The sequence below is a fragment of the Rhinopithecus roxellana genome, chromosome 11 (assembly GCF_007565055.1).
Source record: "Rhinopithecus roxellana isolate Shanxi Qingling chromosome 11, ASM756505v1, whole genome shotgun sequence".
In the NCBI taxonomy this organism is placed as follows: Eukaryota; Metazoa; Chordata; class Mammalia; order Primates; family Cercopithecidae; genus Rhinopithecus; species Rhinopithecus roxellana.
Genome location: NC_044559.1, coordinates 40,998,763 through 41,015,417, shown reverse-complemented (window position 1 = coordinate 41,015,417; position 16,655 = coordinate 40,998,763). Strand labels below are relative to the sequence as shown.

At 41.4% G+C, this 16,655-nt stretch overlaps 1 protein-coding gene across 2 annotated transcripts in view; it reads right to left on the bottom strand.

Annotated features, from left to right (window-relative positions):
• Positions 1–16,655, bottom strand: part of SEC23IP (SEC23 interacting protein) — a 50,501-nt gene that overhangs the window by 31,267 nt on the left and 2,579 nt on the right. For both annotated transcript variants that reach the window (XM_010375987.2, XM_030940386.1), the window contains exons 2-5: positions 12,869–13,401; positions 8,190–8,400; positions 6,862–7,055; positions 2,649–2,738 (exon numbers count right to left, since the gene is read on the bottom strand). In XM_010375987.2, coding sequence (XP_010374289.2) covers positions 2,649–2,738; positions 6,862–7,055; positions 8,190–8,400; positions 12,869–13,401 — 1,028 coding nt within the window. The remainder of the gene's footprint in view (positions 1–2,648; positions 2,739–6,861; positions 7,056–8,189; positions 8,401–12,868; positions 13,402–16,655) is intronic.

Sequence of the window (16,655 nt, the reverse complement as noted above, 5' to 3'; positions counted from 1 at the left end):
AATTTCAATGACAAAAACATAATGACAAAACCCTACCACTTTTTAGGAAATACATTCTGTTAAACCAACTGTATTAAATTCAGCCCTGTACCACATAGAAAATTTTCTTTAAAAAAAAAAAAAAGAATATATACTTGATGTAGTATGCAAAATATTTGTCTAAAAAAAAAAAAAAAGGTTAGCCAGTCGCATTGGCTCACACCTGTAATCTCAGCACTCTGGGAGGCGGAGGCAGGAGGAAGGCTTGAGCCCAAGAGTTCCAGACCAGCCTGGGCAAGATAGCAAGATCCCATCTCTGCAAAGAAATCTTAAAAACTGGCCAAGCAAGGTGGTGCACACCTGTAGTCCTCGTTACTTGGGAAGCTGAGGCAGGAGGATCCCTTGAGCTCAGAGTTCAAGGATGTAGCAAGTTGTGATTGGCCACTGCACTGCAGCCTGGGTAAGAGAGTGAGACCTTGTCTCTTAAAAAAACAAAAAGATTAAGAGCAGTTTCTATGTAGAGGAGAAATGAGGAAGGCAGAGATAGGAGGCTTTTATTTTTCATTTAATGTCCTTTTAAACTGTTTACATTTTGTTGGCATATGAATGTTTTTATTTTTATTTCAGTATCAATAAGGACTACAGAAGTAGTTGGATTGTAAGTTTTTTATATACTTTTCTATTAAAGAAATGAATAAATAAAAAGCCTATGTTCTCAGAAACTACTGTGTGCTAAACCCCATGCCAGATGCTTTTGCATAAATTACCTCACTTTACCTAAAATATGACCCTGGGAGATCATTATTGCAGGTGAGGAACTTGGAGCTCAGAGAAATTAAGGTTGGCAAATGAAAGAATCAGAACACCAGCAATCAATATTTTTTTAAAAACAAGATAAATTCATAAAGACAATAAAAAGGAAAAGAAAAAGAAAAAGGACACATTTTTACTTGAAAGGTTAAGGCCGGGCGCGGTGGCTCAAGCCTGTAATCCCAGCACTTTGGGAGGCCGAGACGGGCGGATCACGAGGTCAGGATATCAAGACCATCCTGGCTAACACGGTGAAACCCCATCTCTACTAAAAAATACAAAAAACTAGCCAGGCAAGGTGGTGAGCACCTGTAGTCCCAGCTACTCGGGAGGCTGAGGCAGGAGAATGGCGTAAACCCGGGAGGCAGAGCTTGCAGTGAGCTGAGATCCGGCCACTGCACTCCAGCCCCGGCGACAGAGTGAGACTCCGTCTCAAAAAAAAAAAAAAAAAAGAAAGGTTAGAGCAAACCACATCAAGGGCAGACAGGCATACTACAGCCCACAGGAAAAATCTGGCCCACTATCTGTTTTTATAAATAAAGATTCATTGAAAATATCATACCCATTGGTTTACACATTGTCCCTGGCTGCTTTCACACCATAGTGGCAGAGCTGCTGGCTGCAACAGGGAACATGTAACTTGCAAAGCCTTAAATATTTTGTCTCTGGCCTTTTATAGAAAAAGCCTGCCAACTTCTGATCAAGTGATAAAAACTATCAAGCAACTTCTACAGTGCATACTAAACTCCAGTTATCACGTTGTCACAAACAGAAACTTCGTAAGAAATACTTACTTTATTTATTTATTTAGACAGAGTCTTGCTCTGTCACCCAGGCTGGAGTGAGCGTGATCACAACTCACTACAATCTCAAACTCTTGGGCTCAAGTGATTCTCCCATTTCAGCCTCCCGAGTAGCTAGACGGGTGCACACCACTATGCTCAGCTAATTTTTGTAGAGATAGAGTCTCTTTGTTGCCCAGGCTGGTCTCAAACTCCTAGCCTCAAGCAATCTTCCCACTTTGGCTTCCCAAAGTGCTGGGATTACAGGTGTGAGACACCATACCCAGCCTGAGAAAAATTTACTTTTTATTTTGAGATGAGGTCTTGTTCTGCCACCCAGGCTGGAGGGTAGTGGGGCACAATCATGACTCACTGCAGCCTCAACCTCCCAGGTTCAAGTAATCCTCCCACCTCAGCCTCTCAAGTAGCTGGGACTACAGGCACGTGCCACTATGCCCAGCTAATTTTTCTTTTTTTTTTTTTTTTTTTGAGACGGAGTCTTGCTCTGTCGCCCAGGCTGGAGTGTAGTGGCCGGATCTCAGCTCACTGCAAGCTCCGCTTCCCGGTTTTACGCCATTCTCCTGCCTCAGCCTCCCGAGTAGCTGGGACTACAGGCGCCCGCCACCTCGCCCGGCTAGTTTTTTGTATGTTTTAGTAGAGACGGGGTTTCACAGTGTTAGCCAGGATGGTCTCGATCTCCTGACCTCGTGATCCGCCCGTCTCGGCCTCCCAAAGTGCTGGGATTACAGGCTTGGGCCACCGTGCCCGGCCCTGCCCAGCTAATTTTTCTATTTTTTATAGACAGGGTTCTGCTGTCCCCTTGGCTCAAGCATTCCACCTGTCTCAGCCTCTCACAGGCGTGAACCTTGCCCTATGAAAAATCTGTGTTTTTGTTTCTATGATCAATGTGAATCATAGAAACATACTTGTTTCTGTAAGAAACTATTTTAAAAGCAATGCATTTGCTATAAAAACATTCCCACTGTAGAAGTTACTAAAAATGAACAATTTATCAAACACATACAGAAAAATATTAAAATGAACTTAATACCTTAATATTTTAAATAGCATCATTACCTTTGGATTGTGCATAACAATTGTCTCTCCACTTGGAAACTCTAATCTTCGGTGCCACTGATTAGTGGTTACAGCTTTTTTATATTCAGCCTATAATGGGAGAAACAACATATATTCCAATAAGACAAATTTATACCATATTGAAAGTACGGAGGAAAATGATAACTATAATCGTGATAAAAATAACAGTAATAGCAGTTCTCATCTCCTGACTGGTTAACATTTTTATCACCTTATACATATCATTCAAGTAATCACTCTCAATCACTCCTAAATAATAGGATCCCCATTATATAATGAAGAAAACCAAGTTTTAGGCAGTCTGTTCATTTCCTAGGGCTGCATTAACAAAGTACCACAAACAGAGTGACTTGGAAAACTGGATCCAAGACCCCTCAAAGATACCAAAATCCCTGGTGTTCAAGTCCTTTATATAAAATAGCATTGTTTTTGCATAAAACCTACATACATCCTCCCTTATATTTTAAATCCTCTCTAGATTACTTATAATACCTAATAAAATGTAGATGGGATATCAATAGTTACACTGTAATTTTTATTTTTTATTTTCTTTGAGACAGAGTCTTGCTCTGTTGCCCAGGCTGGAGTACAATGGTGCAATCTCTGCTCACTGCAACCTCCGCCTCCCGGGTTCAGGCGATTGTCCTGCCTCAGCCTACCGAGTAACTGGCACTACAGGCAATGCACCACCACATCTGGCTAATTTTTGTATTTTTAGTAGAGACAAGGTTTCACCATATTGGCCACGCTGGTCTCAAACTCCTGACTTCAGATGATCCGCCGCCTCAGCCTCCCAAAGTACTGGGATTACAGGTGTAAGCCACCGTGCCTAGCCTGTGTTATTTTTATTGTTGTTGTTTTCTAAATATTTTCAGAGTATTTGGTTGAATCCGCAGATGTGGAACCTGTGGACACCAAGGGCCGATCATACTATTCTAGTTTCTATAAAGCACAAGTCTGAGGACCTCTTGAGGAGAGATTCAACACAAAGTAAGGCAGGGCCTCTGGCATATCCACAAATCCTTTTTTTTTGCTCATTTGTTTTTTTAATTGACAAGTAAAAATTGTTACAAAGTCTTTTTTTAAAACTAGTGACAGTGAGTATTTGACAATCATGTGAAAATAGAAGTATTTCCTTTTGTGTCTTGGACAATCATTCAGTAACAATTCCTCTTCATCAGTCTTCTGTACTTCTGTGTTTTTTTTGAGGTGGAGTCTCACTGTCACCCTGGTTGGAGTGCAATGGCACGATCTCAGCTCACCGCAACCTCCGCCTCCCGGATTCAAGCGATACTCCTGCCTCAGCTTCCTGAGTAGCTGGGATTACAGGCAGGCATAACCATACCCGGCTAATTTTGTATGTTTAGTAGAGACCGGGTTTCACCATGTTGGCCAGGCTGCTCTCGAACTCCTGACCTCAAGCAATCAGCCCGCCTCAGCCTCCAAAGTGCTGGGATTACAGGAGGGAGTCTCCATGCCCGGCCCGGCCTTCTGTACTTTTGACCCTTCTCTTCGATTAAAAAGAAAGAAACTTTAAACATAATTTATAATTTCTAAAAGCAAGGCCACAAACAATGATTAAAGAAAGAAAACTTCCACCATCTTAAAAATTATTTTCAGGCCAGGTGTGGTAGTGGCTCACACCTGTAATCCCAGCACTTTGGGAGGCCAACGCAGGCGGATCACCTGAGGTCAGGAGTTCAAGACCATCCTGGCCAATGTGGTGAAACCCTGCCTCTACTAAAAACACAAAAATTAGTTGAGCACGGTGGCAGGCACCTGTAATCCCAGCAACTCAGAAGGCTGAGGCAGGAGAACCACTTGAATCCAGGAGGCAGAGGTTGCAGTGAGCCGAAATCGTGCCACTGTACTCCACCCTGGGGAACAGAATCAGACTTTGCTTAAAAAATAAATAATTTTCACTTCTTCATATTCCCTGTCAATGCACAGCTTTATAGTAAGTATCATCTGGTACAGATTGCACATTCCATTGTCGAAATGGTCTTGGTTATCCTTGACATTTCGAACTTCCACAAAAAATTTAGAAGCAGCTTGCAAATTTTACCAAAAAAAAAATCCGATGTGAATTTTGATTGGGATTGCCTAAAATTTATCAGATAATTTGAGGAGAACTGATATCTTTTATGATAGTGCCTACTTGAACATAATGTTTAGCTCCGTTTCTTTTTTTTTTTTTTCCTGAGACAAGGTCTTGTTCTGTCGCCCAGGCTAAAGTGATGTGGTACCATCACAGTTCACTGCAGCCTCAAGATCCCAGGCTCAAGCAATCCTCCTGCCTCTGCCTCCTGAGCAGCTAAGACCACAGGCATGGGCCACCACGCCCGGCTAATTTTTGTGTGTGTATTTTTTGTAGAGACGGGGTTTTGCCGTGTTGTCCAGGCTGGTCTGGAACTCCTGAGCTGAAGCAACCCACCCAGCTTGGCCTCCCAGAGTGCTGGGATTACAGGCAGGAGCCACCACACCCAACCTAGTTCCATTTGTTGAGGTCGCCTTTTACATTCTTCAATTCTGTTTTGTAGTTTATCTCCATAAAGTTCACGGGTACTTTGCTTGGACTTTTTTCCTACAGTGCCTGTAGTTTCATAAATATATAGTCTCTCTGTTATAAATACATAGTATCTTCTTTTTCGATTTTTAGTTGGTTATTTCTATGGCACAGGAATGTTACTAATTTACGTATGTTAATTTTATATACACGGACTTGCAAAAAACTCTTGTATTGGTGCTAATAATATTTCTAGAGGTTCTTCTGATTTTCCACGTAGACAATCATGTCTTCATCAAATTAAAGGTGTTCTCTGTCTCCAACCCTTTCGTTGTTTTGTCTTAGTGCTCTGATAGGACAGGATCACCAACAGGATACTGAGCAATATGTATCTTGTTCCCTTTCTATTACTGGCTTTCTCACTTCCTAACTTTCTGTGTCTCTCCCCTGATCTGGTTTGAGTTTCCTGGAAGAAGCCGAACAAAAGCTAAGGTCTCCCTAGGTAGCCAGGTGTTGCTGCAATGGTCGGTATGTGGATATCTATCCTGCCTCAAAGTCTGTCACCCATATAAAATCAAATACAGTTAAGATAAAGTGTAGACTTTCAGACACAGATTGGACTTGAAAATATATACTTCAGCTTTAAAACAGTAAAACTAAACATTTAATCTGGGGACATGATAGCTTCGTAGGGGCCTACCAAAGGTACCAAAAATTACAATATATCTTTATGTCTAAAATTAAGCTATAGATATCAGCATTCCTTTACATTTTTCTTTATATATACATATATACACGCATATATATACACACACATATGCACATATATAAATATATGCTTTCTTTTTTTTCTGAGGGAGGGTTTCACTCCCATTGCCCAGGCTGGAGTGCAGTGGCATGATCTCAGCTCACTGCAGCCTCGACTTCCCTGGCTCAGGTGATCCTTCCTCCTCAGCCTCCCGAGTAGCTGGGACTACTGACGTGTGCCCCCACGCCTGGCTAGTTTTTGTATTTTTATTAGAGACATGGTTTCGCCATGTTGGCCAGGCTGTTCTCGAAACTCCTGGCCTCAAGTGATCTGCCCACCTCGGCCTCCCATAGTGCTAGGATTATAGACACGAGCCACCACACCCAGCCAAAGTTAACTAAAACGTTCTGTATCTCATTTCCCATCTATGCAACTGAATTCACTGAAGGTATTTCAAATATCTAACATTCAACTCTTAAGTAGAATTAACACAAGCATTTAACACAATTATACAAAGAAATTATAGATTTAAGATGGCTAATAAGGCTCATGATACTTCTTCCAATTCTATTTATTTATTTTCACAAATCAGAGGTTAATTTCAAGCCTTTTACTGAATATTAATTTGAAAATGTACATATGCCTGGCATTTTCTATCAACAACAAATCCCAGCAGCCTAGGTTCTATTGAAGGCTTGACACAAGCACCTTATTAGATCTGTGATGTACCTCTGTAAATCATATTCTATCTTTAGACACAGATGCCACGATTAGCACCTCATGAGTGATGACACCACTTAAAAAGTAATCTTCTCCGTGAACAGCATCAAGACAAGCTGTCTTGTAAATAAAGTCAGCTCCACTGTCAATGTTACTCACCAACGTATACACGACCTATATTTTTTAAAGAAACTCATAAAGAAATAAAGCTCCCATACCTCTAGTTTTTCACTGAACTCCTCAGTATAGGGAATAAATCGACTATCTGTGTCCCCCTTGTAAAACCAAGTACAGCGTCTCACTTCAGCTGGCTCCTCTTCCCAGTAGGCAGCCTTCCTTATTCGGTCATAGAGGTAAACATCGTAGCGCCCTCCATCCGTGCCAAGAACCACGCTCTCTGGATCTGGCTGAACTAGAGAACAAAATTAACACTTTTCCTGACTGCTGCAAGGCGTATTTTAAAATAATCAATAATCAGCTGGGCACAGTGGCTCATGCCTGTAATCCCAGCACTCTGGGAGGCCGAGGCAGGTGGATCACTTGAGGTCAGGAGTCTGAGACCAGCCTGGCCAATGGTGAAACCCCCCTGCCTACTAAAAATACAAAAATTAGCCAGGTGTGGTGGCACATGCTTGTAATCCCAGCTACTTGGGAGGCTGAGGCAGAACTGTTTGAACTCAGGAAGCAGAGGTTGCAGTGAGTCCAGATTGCACCACTGCACTCCAGCCTAGGCAGCAGAGTGAGACTCTGTCTCAAGAAAATAAAAATAAAATAACTAATGAATACGGTGACTACTCAGTCTTTAAAGACAAAAAACTAAGCTCATTTTTATTTAAAAATAGAAGTTTAAGATTAATCTGTGCTGTTAAAAATTATGACTCTTCTTAAGTAGAAAAGAAACAGTCAAGGCAAACTTTAAAAACATAATTCAAAGAACTGATGGATTTTTTTTTAAATCAGAACAATATATCTACGTACAACAATGTTCCATGGAATATGTTTCTAAAGGCCATTAATAGGTGACTTTTAAGTCCACAATCAAATAATACCAGGATAAACAAAGAAACACGTTTCTACACTGCACGACTTCTCAAAGCATTAACGCACTCCTGCACACCATCTCTCTCAAGACCTAGGTACAGTGAGCAGCATTTCCAAAATTCATCTGACCAGGGAACACTTTTTTCACAGAGCATCTCCAGGATCGAGAGTTCCACAGAAAGCCCTTTATAAATGCCCCTTATTCATTTGGAAATTCATTCCCAAATGAATAAGGGAAACAGAAAAATTGAAACCTGGATTATATGAACTGCTCAAGTTCTCTGATTCAAAATACCTTTAAACTACAAAGTAAATTACTAAAACACTTCTTCAAATACCTTACCCTAGTAACTCAGGACTTATATTAATATCGTCATCTTAAGGTACAGAGTCTGGGGTCTACAAGGATCAAAGAATTTGACATTCACAGAAAATACATCATGGATAAATACTCATTCCTTCTCTTCGTAAAATCATATATGAATGATGCATGACCAATGTTTACCTGAATTATAGATTTCTTCAAGATTCAAAGAATCAAACACACTAAAAGGCATCCAGAGTTGTTTGTATTCTACCTCCTTGCAGTAAAACCAGTGGGGCTGAACAGGCTCATATTGGTTTTGAAGTAGAAAAGGAGGTGGCACTTGAACAGAGGGAGCCCCAGGTCTGGCGGGTACCTGCTGCTGTGCCGGAGACTGCATTGAAGGAGGAACCTGGAGGGGACGGCAAAGTTAAGACTGTCACACTTGTCCAAAAGAATTCTGAATATGCTTCACACCCAAACTTATGTTAGTAGTAATTATCCTACATGTATATCTGGACAATTATATAGTGTAATAACTAGACCCCAAAGCAATTTTAAGAAGAATTTTTAAACCTAACAAAACCCCAAATCAAGGATAAATGCTTGAGGGGAGGGATACCTATACCCCATTTTTCCTGATGTGATGATTACACATTGCATGCCTGTAACAAAATATCTCATGTAACCCATAAACATATACATCTACTATGTACCCACAAAAATTAAAAATTTAAAAATTTAGAAAAAAATCAATTACAAGGTGAACTAGACCTTCTCACAGAACAAAGTAAACTAACACCTTTATAGAAATCAATCTAGCAATACTTCTTCCATGATTTATTTAACCTTTCCTGTGTGTGTGTGAGGCGGAGTTTCGCGCTTGTTGCCCAGGCTGGAGTGCAATGGCGCAATGCGCAACCTCCGTCTCCCGGGTTCAAGCGATTCTCCTGCCTCAGCCTCCCAGGTAGCTGGGATTACAGGCATGCGCCACCAAACCCAGCTAATTTTGTATTTTCAGTAGAGACAGGGTTTCTCCAGATTGGTCAGGCTGGTTGCAAACTCCCAACCTCAGATGACCCGCCTGCGTTGGCCTCTCAAAGCGTTGGGATTACAGGCGTGAGCCACCACGCCCGGCCTATTTAACCTTTAAAATATGCCTATTCCTTGACCTACTCATTCCATTTCTAAGAATTTATCCTAAAGATAGAATTATAACAAATAGCCCAGGCGCGGTGGCTCACGCCTGTAATCCTGCCACTTTGGGAGGCTGAGGTGGGTGGATTACCTGAGGTCAGGAGTCCGAGACAAGCCGGGCCAACATGGTAAAACTCTGTCTCTACTAAAAATACAAAAATCAGCTGGATGTGGTGGCATGGGCCTGTAATCCCAGCTATTTGGGAGGCTGAGGCAGGAGAATCGCTCGAACCCAGGAGGCGAAGGTTGCAGTGAGCTGAGACTGCACCACTGCACTATAGCCCGAGTAACAAAGCGAGACTCCGTCTCCTAAAATAAATAAAAAATAAAAATAAAAATTTACCCACAAGGATGTACACCAAAAGGTTATTTAAAATAGGAAATCAGTGTGTACAACTGTCAAAACTCAGCTAATTGTACACTTTAAATAAATCAAATTATACACTATAAACGGATGCCTTTTACTGTATGTAAATTATACCTCAATAATATTGATTATAAAATCATAATTAATAAATTTGGAATGTTTGCAAAAAAATAAAATAAAATAGGAAATCACTGGAAATAATCAAAATGCCTAACAGAAGCCTGATTAAATAATATTTCACTCAAATGCTAGATCGTCCAGAGCCATTAAAAATGTCTTATATCCTTTCTGCAGGAGATAGCTAAAAAAAAAATAAAAATAAGTAAATAAACAAAAACAAAAGTTTTAGAGGATAGACACGATGGTTCATGCCTATAATCCCAGAACTTTGGGAGGCCAGGGAAGGAGGATCACTTGAGGCCAGGAGTTCGAGACCAACATGAGCAACACAGCAATATCCTGTTTCTACAAAAAAATCTAAAGATCACCTGGACATGGTGGGGCACACTTGTAGTCCCAGCTACTCCAGAGGCTGAAGTGTAGTTCAAGGTTGCAGTGGAATGTAATCACACCACTGCACTCCAGCCTGGGTGACAGAGCAAGACACCCCATCTCTTTAAAAAAAAAGAAGAGGCCGGGCACGGTGGCTCAAGCCTGTAATCCCAGCACTTCGGGAGGCCGAGATGGGCAGATCACGAGGTCAGGAGATTGAGACCATCCTGGCTAACATGGTGAAACCCTGTCTCTACTAAAAAATACAAAAAACTAGCCGGGCGAGGTGGCGGGCGCCTGTAGTCCCAGCTACTCCGGAGGCTGAGGCAGGAGAATGGCGTAAACCCGGGAGGCGGAGCTTGCAGTGAGCTGAGATCCCGCCACTGTACTCCAGCCTGGGTGACAGAGCAAGACTCCGTCTCCAAAAAAAAAAAAAAAAAAGAAGAAGAAGAAGAAGAAAAATTAACGTTTTAGAAAAAATCTAAGTAACATTTAAAGTATGTTCACACAAAAAAAACAGATTATAGAAACCACAGGTACTCTATGATGTTTGCCAAAAAAAAGACATATAACAAAATGAAAACAGTGATTATCTACAGACATTTTTTATTAAATTCAATATTCTGCATTTTTCAAATTTTTTTTTTTTTTTTTTTTTTTGAGACGGAGTCTTGCTCTGCTGCCCAGGCTGGAGTACAGTGGCCGGCTCTCAGCTCACTGCAAGCTCCGCCTCCCGGGTTCACGCCATTCTCCTGTCTCAGCCTCCCGAGTAGCTGGGACTACAGGCGCCCGCCTCGTCGCCCGGCTAGTTTTTTGTATTTTTTAGTAGAGACGGGGTTTCACTGTGTTAGCCAGGATGGTCTCGATCTCCTGACCTCATGATCCACCCGTCTCGGCCTCCCAAAGTGCTGGGATTACAGGCTTGAGCCACCGCGCCCAGCCTATTTTTCAAATTTTCTACAAAAATGATTTTAAAATCAGACTATACTTATTTTTAAATGTTTGAATTAGACACCATTTTGGGCCAGGTGTGGTGGCTCACACCTGTAATCCCAGTACTTTGGTAGGCTGAGGTAGGAAGATCACCTGAGGCCCAGGCGTTTGAGACAGCAGGTGAGCTGTGATTGCGCCACTGTATTCCAGCCTGGACAACAGAGTGAGACCCAGTCTCAAAAACATATACAATTTAGCCCATAATCTCAGAACTCTGGGAGGTCAAGGCAGGAGGACTGCTTGAGCCCAGGAGTTTGTGACCAGCCTGGGCAACATAGTGAGACCTCATTTCTACAAAACATAAAAAAAAAAAATTAGCCAGGTATGGCGGCACGTGCCTGTGGTCCCAGCTACTGGTGAGGCTGAAATAGGGGGATCACTTGAACCTGAGAACTCGAGGCTACAGTGAGCCGTTATCATGCCACTGCACTCTAGCCTGAGTGGCAGAGCAAGACCTGGCCTCAAAAAAAAGAAAGAAAAAAATATATATATATATAGATATATATGCACACACACACACGTATATATACATACATACATATAATTTCTAAAAAATCATTTTGAAGTATTATGTCAACACTCAATTTCCTGAGATCCACAGCTGCGCTGTGGTTATACAGAAGAATGTCCTTATGCTTAGCAAATGTACACTAGGAATTTAGGAGTAAAAAATCATAATGTATTTTACTGACCTTCAAATGTTCCCCCCAAAACTGCATATATACAGAAAGAGAAAAAAACAATGGGGGGAAGGAAGGGAATAGGGAGGGGCAGGAGGAGAAGTAGGAGGAAGGGGCGGGAGAAAGGCATGGGGGAAAGGGAGAAGGCTCACATATACCAGCGTGTGCACAGGCACAAATTAAAAAACAAATGGGATAAAATGTTAATGATACATAAACCTGGTGAAGGATATCAGAGTACTCTTTGTACTATTTTTATTTTTGCAACTTTTCTTCAAGTCTGAAATTATCATTTTTTAAATTATTATCTAAAAACCTTTTTAAAATTTTAAGCAACAAACTATAATTAGTTCGTTATAGTTAGCAAAAATACTAACTATACCACACGCTGTGAATTTGGTTACTTTTCAGAATGCCGAAATCCAACATTGTCAAAAATTTGTGTATTGGTATGATTTAAACAAAATGATAAAACAGAGTCCATTCTCTAACAGAGAAGTTAGTTACATTCTGATCACAATACTGCTATCTCCACTACACCGAAATGGGTTCTTAATTCTTTTTAATCATTTCTCCTTTTGTTTACTTCCACTGATTTTTCTTTGGAAATCAAATGAACAATTAGTTGGGAAAAATGCATAAGGGAATTTCATAAAATGTACCCAATGCATACGTTATTCCACCAACTCCCCCTAGATAGAGTTTGACTGATCTAGATCCAAACTCCATAAATAAAAAGAAATTACTGAAGTAATCAATTTTAGTCCCTGTAACTGACTGTTTTGATTGACTAGTGTAACTGAAAGATGAGAAACTAGTGGTCTGTTAAGACAATAACTGCTTCATCTCCTATGTCTCTAGACAACACTTATTATTTTTACCTTACTCTAAAATCTGGAAATACTGACATGTAGCTAACTCATTAAAATCAATTACTACTTCAATAAACAAGTAATACACACTAAAATATGAGCCATCCAATAAGCTATCTTTAAGACAATGTTTACTTCATGTAGCTTACAAAGAATACCCTCTGAAACTAATTTGTCATCATATTGATTATAAGATGTGAAATGTTTTTTAAAACATAGGTTCAGGTGAGAAAGAAGAAACAGAGTCAACAAGTAGGACACAAAATTATGTCTCCATACCGGCGGCAAAGATCCTGGAGGCATCTGGTACATCTGAACAGGGGGTCCAGACAGTGGAGGATGAGCAGGAGGGCCTGGTGTTTGACACTGCTGCAGCTGGGGTGGTGCAATGTAAGGATTAGCCCTGCTGCTGCCAGGGGTATGGCGATATGGATTGTATCCTGGTTGGAGAATTCCTTGGGGTGGGTTCCCAAAATGTGAAGGAGGGAGACTACTTGGCTGAGAAGGCAGGTAAGAATTTATTCCCATCAGTGAGGAAGGTGGAGCACCAGGTTGCGCCTTCGAAATGGATGGTGAAAATGCATTCGAGACATCTTGGGATCCACTTGTAAAAGGGAGAGCAGTCAGGGGCTTGGGGAATCCTGATTGTCCAACTGAGGTTGCTGCAGTTGTTAATGGTGACTGTCCAATATTCCCAAAAGGATCACTGTTGCTTGATACCTGAGAGAAGTAACTAACTGTCTCTGGGGCAGACGTGTGAACAGAAGTTTGACCAAGGAAGCTGTCCTCCTCACCAACATCTGTGGAATCCTCTGAAATGGAACAAGAGAGCATGTGGTTTAAAGGGTACTCTATCATTCCACAGATACGATTCTATAAGGAAGGGCTAGCAATTATACTTCCTTATTTGTTCTTCAAACTTGCTATTTCTGCATTACAGGAAAAAAAAACAGTTTTTTCTTTTTTTCTTTGAAAACTTGCTCTTTAGAAACGAAAAACTAGAAAACATGAATAAGAAAACATAAGAGGAAACAATTATAATTCATTCATAAGCCCACCTCCCAGAGACAATCGCACTGTTAACAGTTAACATTTTGCTACATACCCGTCCATACTTTTAAAATAAATACAAATAGTTATTTGTTATTTATTTTGTAAATATATATTTGTATATAGAAGTTTTTCAAAATAGAAACAAAATCTATACTTAGTATTTTTACTTTTTTTTTTTTTTTCTGAGATGGGGTCTCACTCTGTTGTCCAGGCTGGAGTGCAGTGGCGCGATCTCAGCTCACTGCAACCTCTGCCTCCCAGGTTCAAGCAATTCTTGTGCCTCAGCCTCCCAAGCAGCTGGGATTACAGGCACCCACCACCATGTCCAGCTGATTTTTGTATTTTTTTTTTTTTTTTTAGTAGAGATGAAGTTTCACCATGTTGACCAGGCTGGTCTCGAACTCCTGACCTCAAGTGATCTGCCTGCCTTGGTCTCCCAAAGTGCTGGAATTACAGGCATGAGCCCCCATGCCCGGCCTTACATATTATTTTTTATGTTTTTCTTTGTAAGAAATAATGCAATTATTACTCTACTATCCAAATATGCACAATTTTATTTCTATAGTGATACCGAGAAACTAAAGATAACTCTGTTAACAAGAAGGGGTGTGTCAGGAATCTTACCTACAAAGCACTTATTATACAAATGAACACGCGGTATTTGTATTCCCAAGGCAAAGTAGGTCAACCATTAATTGCCATTCCCTAAAATCATGTACTACCACACACTCATCATTCTAGAACACCAAATTGTTGAAAAGGTCACTTTCTAACCAAGGGAAGATCTCCCATCCCTTTGCCCAACCTGATGTTCACTGTGGGTATTAACAATTCAAATTTAGCTTCTGTTCTACTTCCAAGTTGTAAAATAAAAGCATTTTCCCTGTACATCACCTCAAAAGTCCACCTATTATTCCTTACTAAACTTTTATTTTCACTAGCTTGTAGCTTTCATCTTCTTCCTCCTAATCTTCCCTGCTCCTGCCTCATTCCCTCTTACCTCCTTGCTGGAGGCATGGAATCCATCAGAGGGCTGGACTCACTCACAGCACACAGGCACACTCTGGTCCCTGCCCTTGCAGACCTGCCCAAAGGCAGCCTTCTTCCAAGCTCTGGGCTCCAAGCTTCTTGACCTCTGCTGAGACTAGGGCTTGAGCTTCTTGAGCTCTCATAATTCACACACATCAGTTTAACTAAAATACTCCACTATTCGAAATACTCCTCTTGATATTTTCTTTGTAACTAAAAATAAAATATCCCTTGCTGCAGGAGGCCCTGTGTCAGTCTGTATCATTCCACTTCTCTGATACAATTGCAGCTCCCACCCCTCTTTTCAGGTCAGTGACCCTCATTTGGACTTATCTGTATTTCTTAATTCATTCCCAACAATTAAAAGCAAGAAAGGAAAAAAAAAAAACCTCAGTGGTATCTTTCATCCTTTAGAAAAACTTGAGATCAACCTGATCCAAGAAACTTTTTTCTGATTAGCATCAACTACAAATGAAATGCTCTCCACATACTGCTGCCCTCACCTCAGGGGCACTTTCTCATTTCATTTGGACACATGTCATCTAAAGCCACAACTTTAATAGGCACTTGTATATCTGTGACACTCCCAACTCTATCACAAACCCAGACTGTTGTCATGTGTTCCAGAACTTGTTTTCCAACTACTTCCTCAATGTTTTTGGCAGATTCAGCCACATATACCTCATGCTTAGTAAGCCCAAAACAGAGTTTATTATCTTAACTACCCACCTCCGTGCTCCCTTTTCCATATTTCACTATCTCCACCGATGTTTGCCAACATCCATTCAGACACTCAAACCAGAAACCTCAAGTCTCTCAGACTCCTCCCTCTCTCTCATACCCTTCATTTAATCATTCAGATATTTATTCAAGAAATATTTACTAAAGATGCATTATGTGCCAGGTACAGAGCTCAGTCTTGGGTCTAAAACGAAACAAAAATGGGCCTCCGTGCTGACAGAGCTGACACTCTGGTCTTCTGTGAGTCTCCACAACTGTGTAGTCTACACATCTCACACATCTGCTCCCTGCTCCTCACACCCAATGTGGCTGACTCGGGCTAGACTGCCATCGCCACTGCCAGCCTCTCACTATGCCTCCCAACCAAATCCTCTTGCTACAGTCAACCTTATTCCAGTGCAACTAGAGAAAACTCCAGTCTTTCTGAAACACACATCTAATTTCACTGCCTTGCTGAAAATCCTTCAAAGGCTCCCAACACCCAACAAGATGAACTACAAACTCCTCCTGAGTATGGTATACGTGACCCATAGATCACTGAGGCCACTCCACAGCACACACTCTAGTCAAAGTGATCTACTGGGGGCAGAAGACACAAGGGAAAGGAGACAAAGGTGAAGACACAGGAGAGAGGGATGAGCTCCATCCCTGTCCCATTCCACCAACCACTAACTCCCGCCAAATCTGCAGATTTTCTCACACCTTCAGACTTCACATATGCCTGTCTCTCCAGATTCCCTCACTTCTATGTATCCTTCAACACTCAGCTCAAGCATCATCTCCCCTAAGAGGCCCTGAAGGCCTAAGGGACATCCATTCCCCAGCTCAGCCAGCCTGAGACCCACAGCATTCACAGCCATCTATCAATCCCTCTTTCTAACTGTTCTAAAACTGTATCACAGTTGCTTACACAGGTGGGTGTGTGTATACATATATACTCTGCAGTCATTGAGGGCAGGGCTGTCTGCTCTTCTGTGTCTCCCAGCTTCTGGAACAGTGCCTGGCAAATAGAAACTACTCAATCCATGTCTGGTTTTTGTTTTTGTTTTTGAGATAGAGTGTCACTCTGTCGCCCAGGGTGGAGTGCAGTGGCATGACCTCAGCTCACTGCAACCTCCTTCTCAAGTGATTCTCGTGCCTCAGCCTCCCGAGTAGCTGGGATTACAGGCGCCCACCACCACCACGTCCGATTAACTTTTGTATTTTTAGTTGAGATGGGGTTTTACCATGTTGGCCAAGCTGG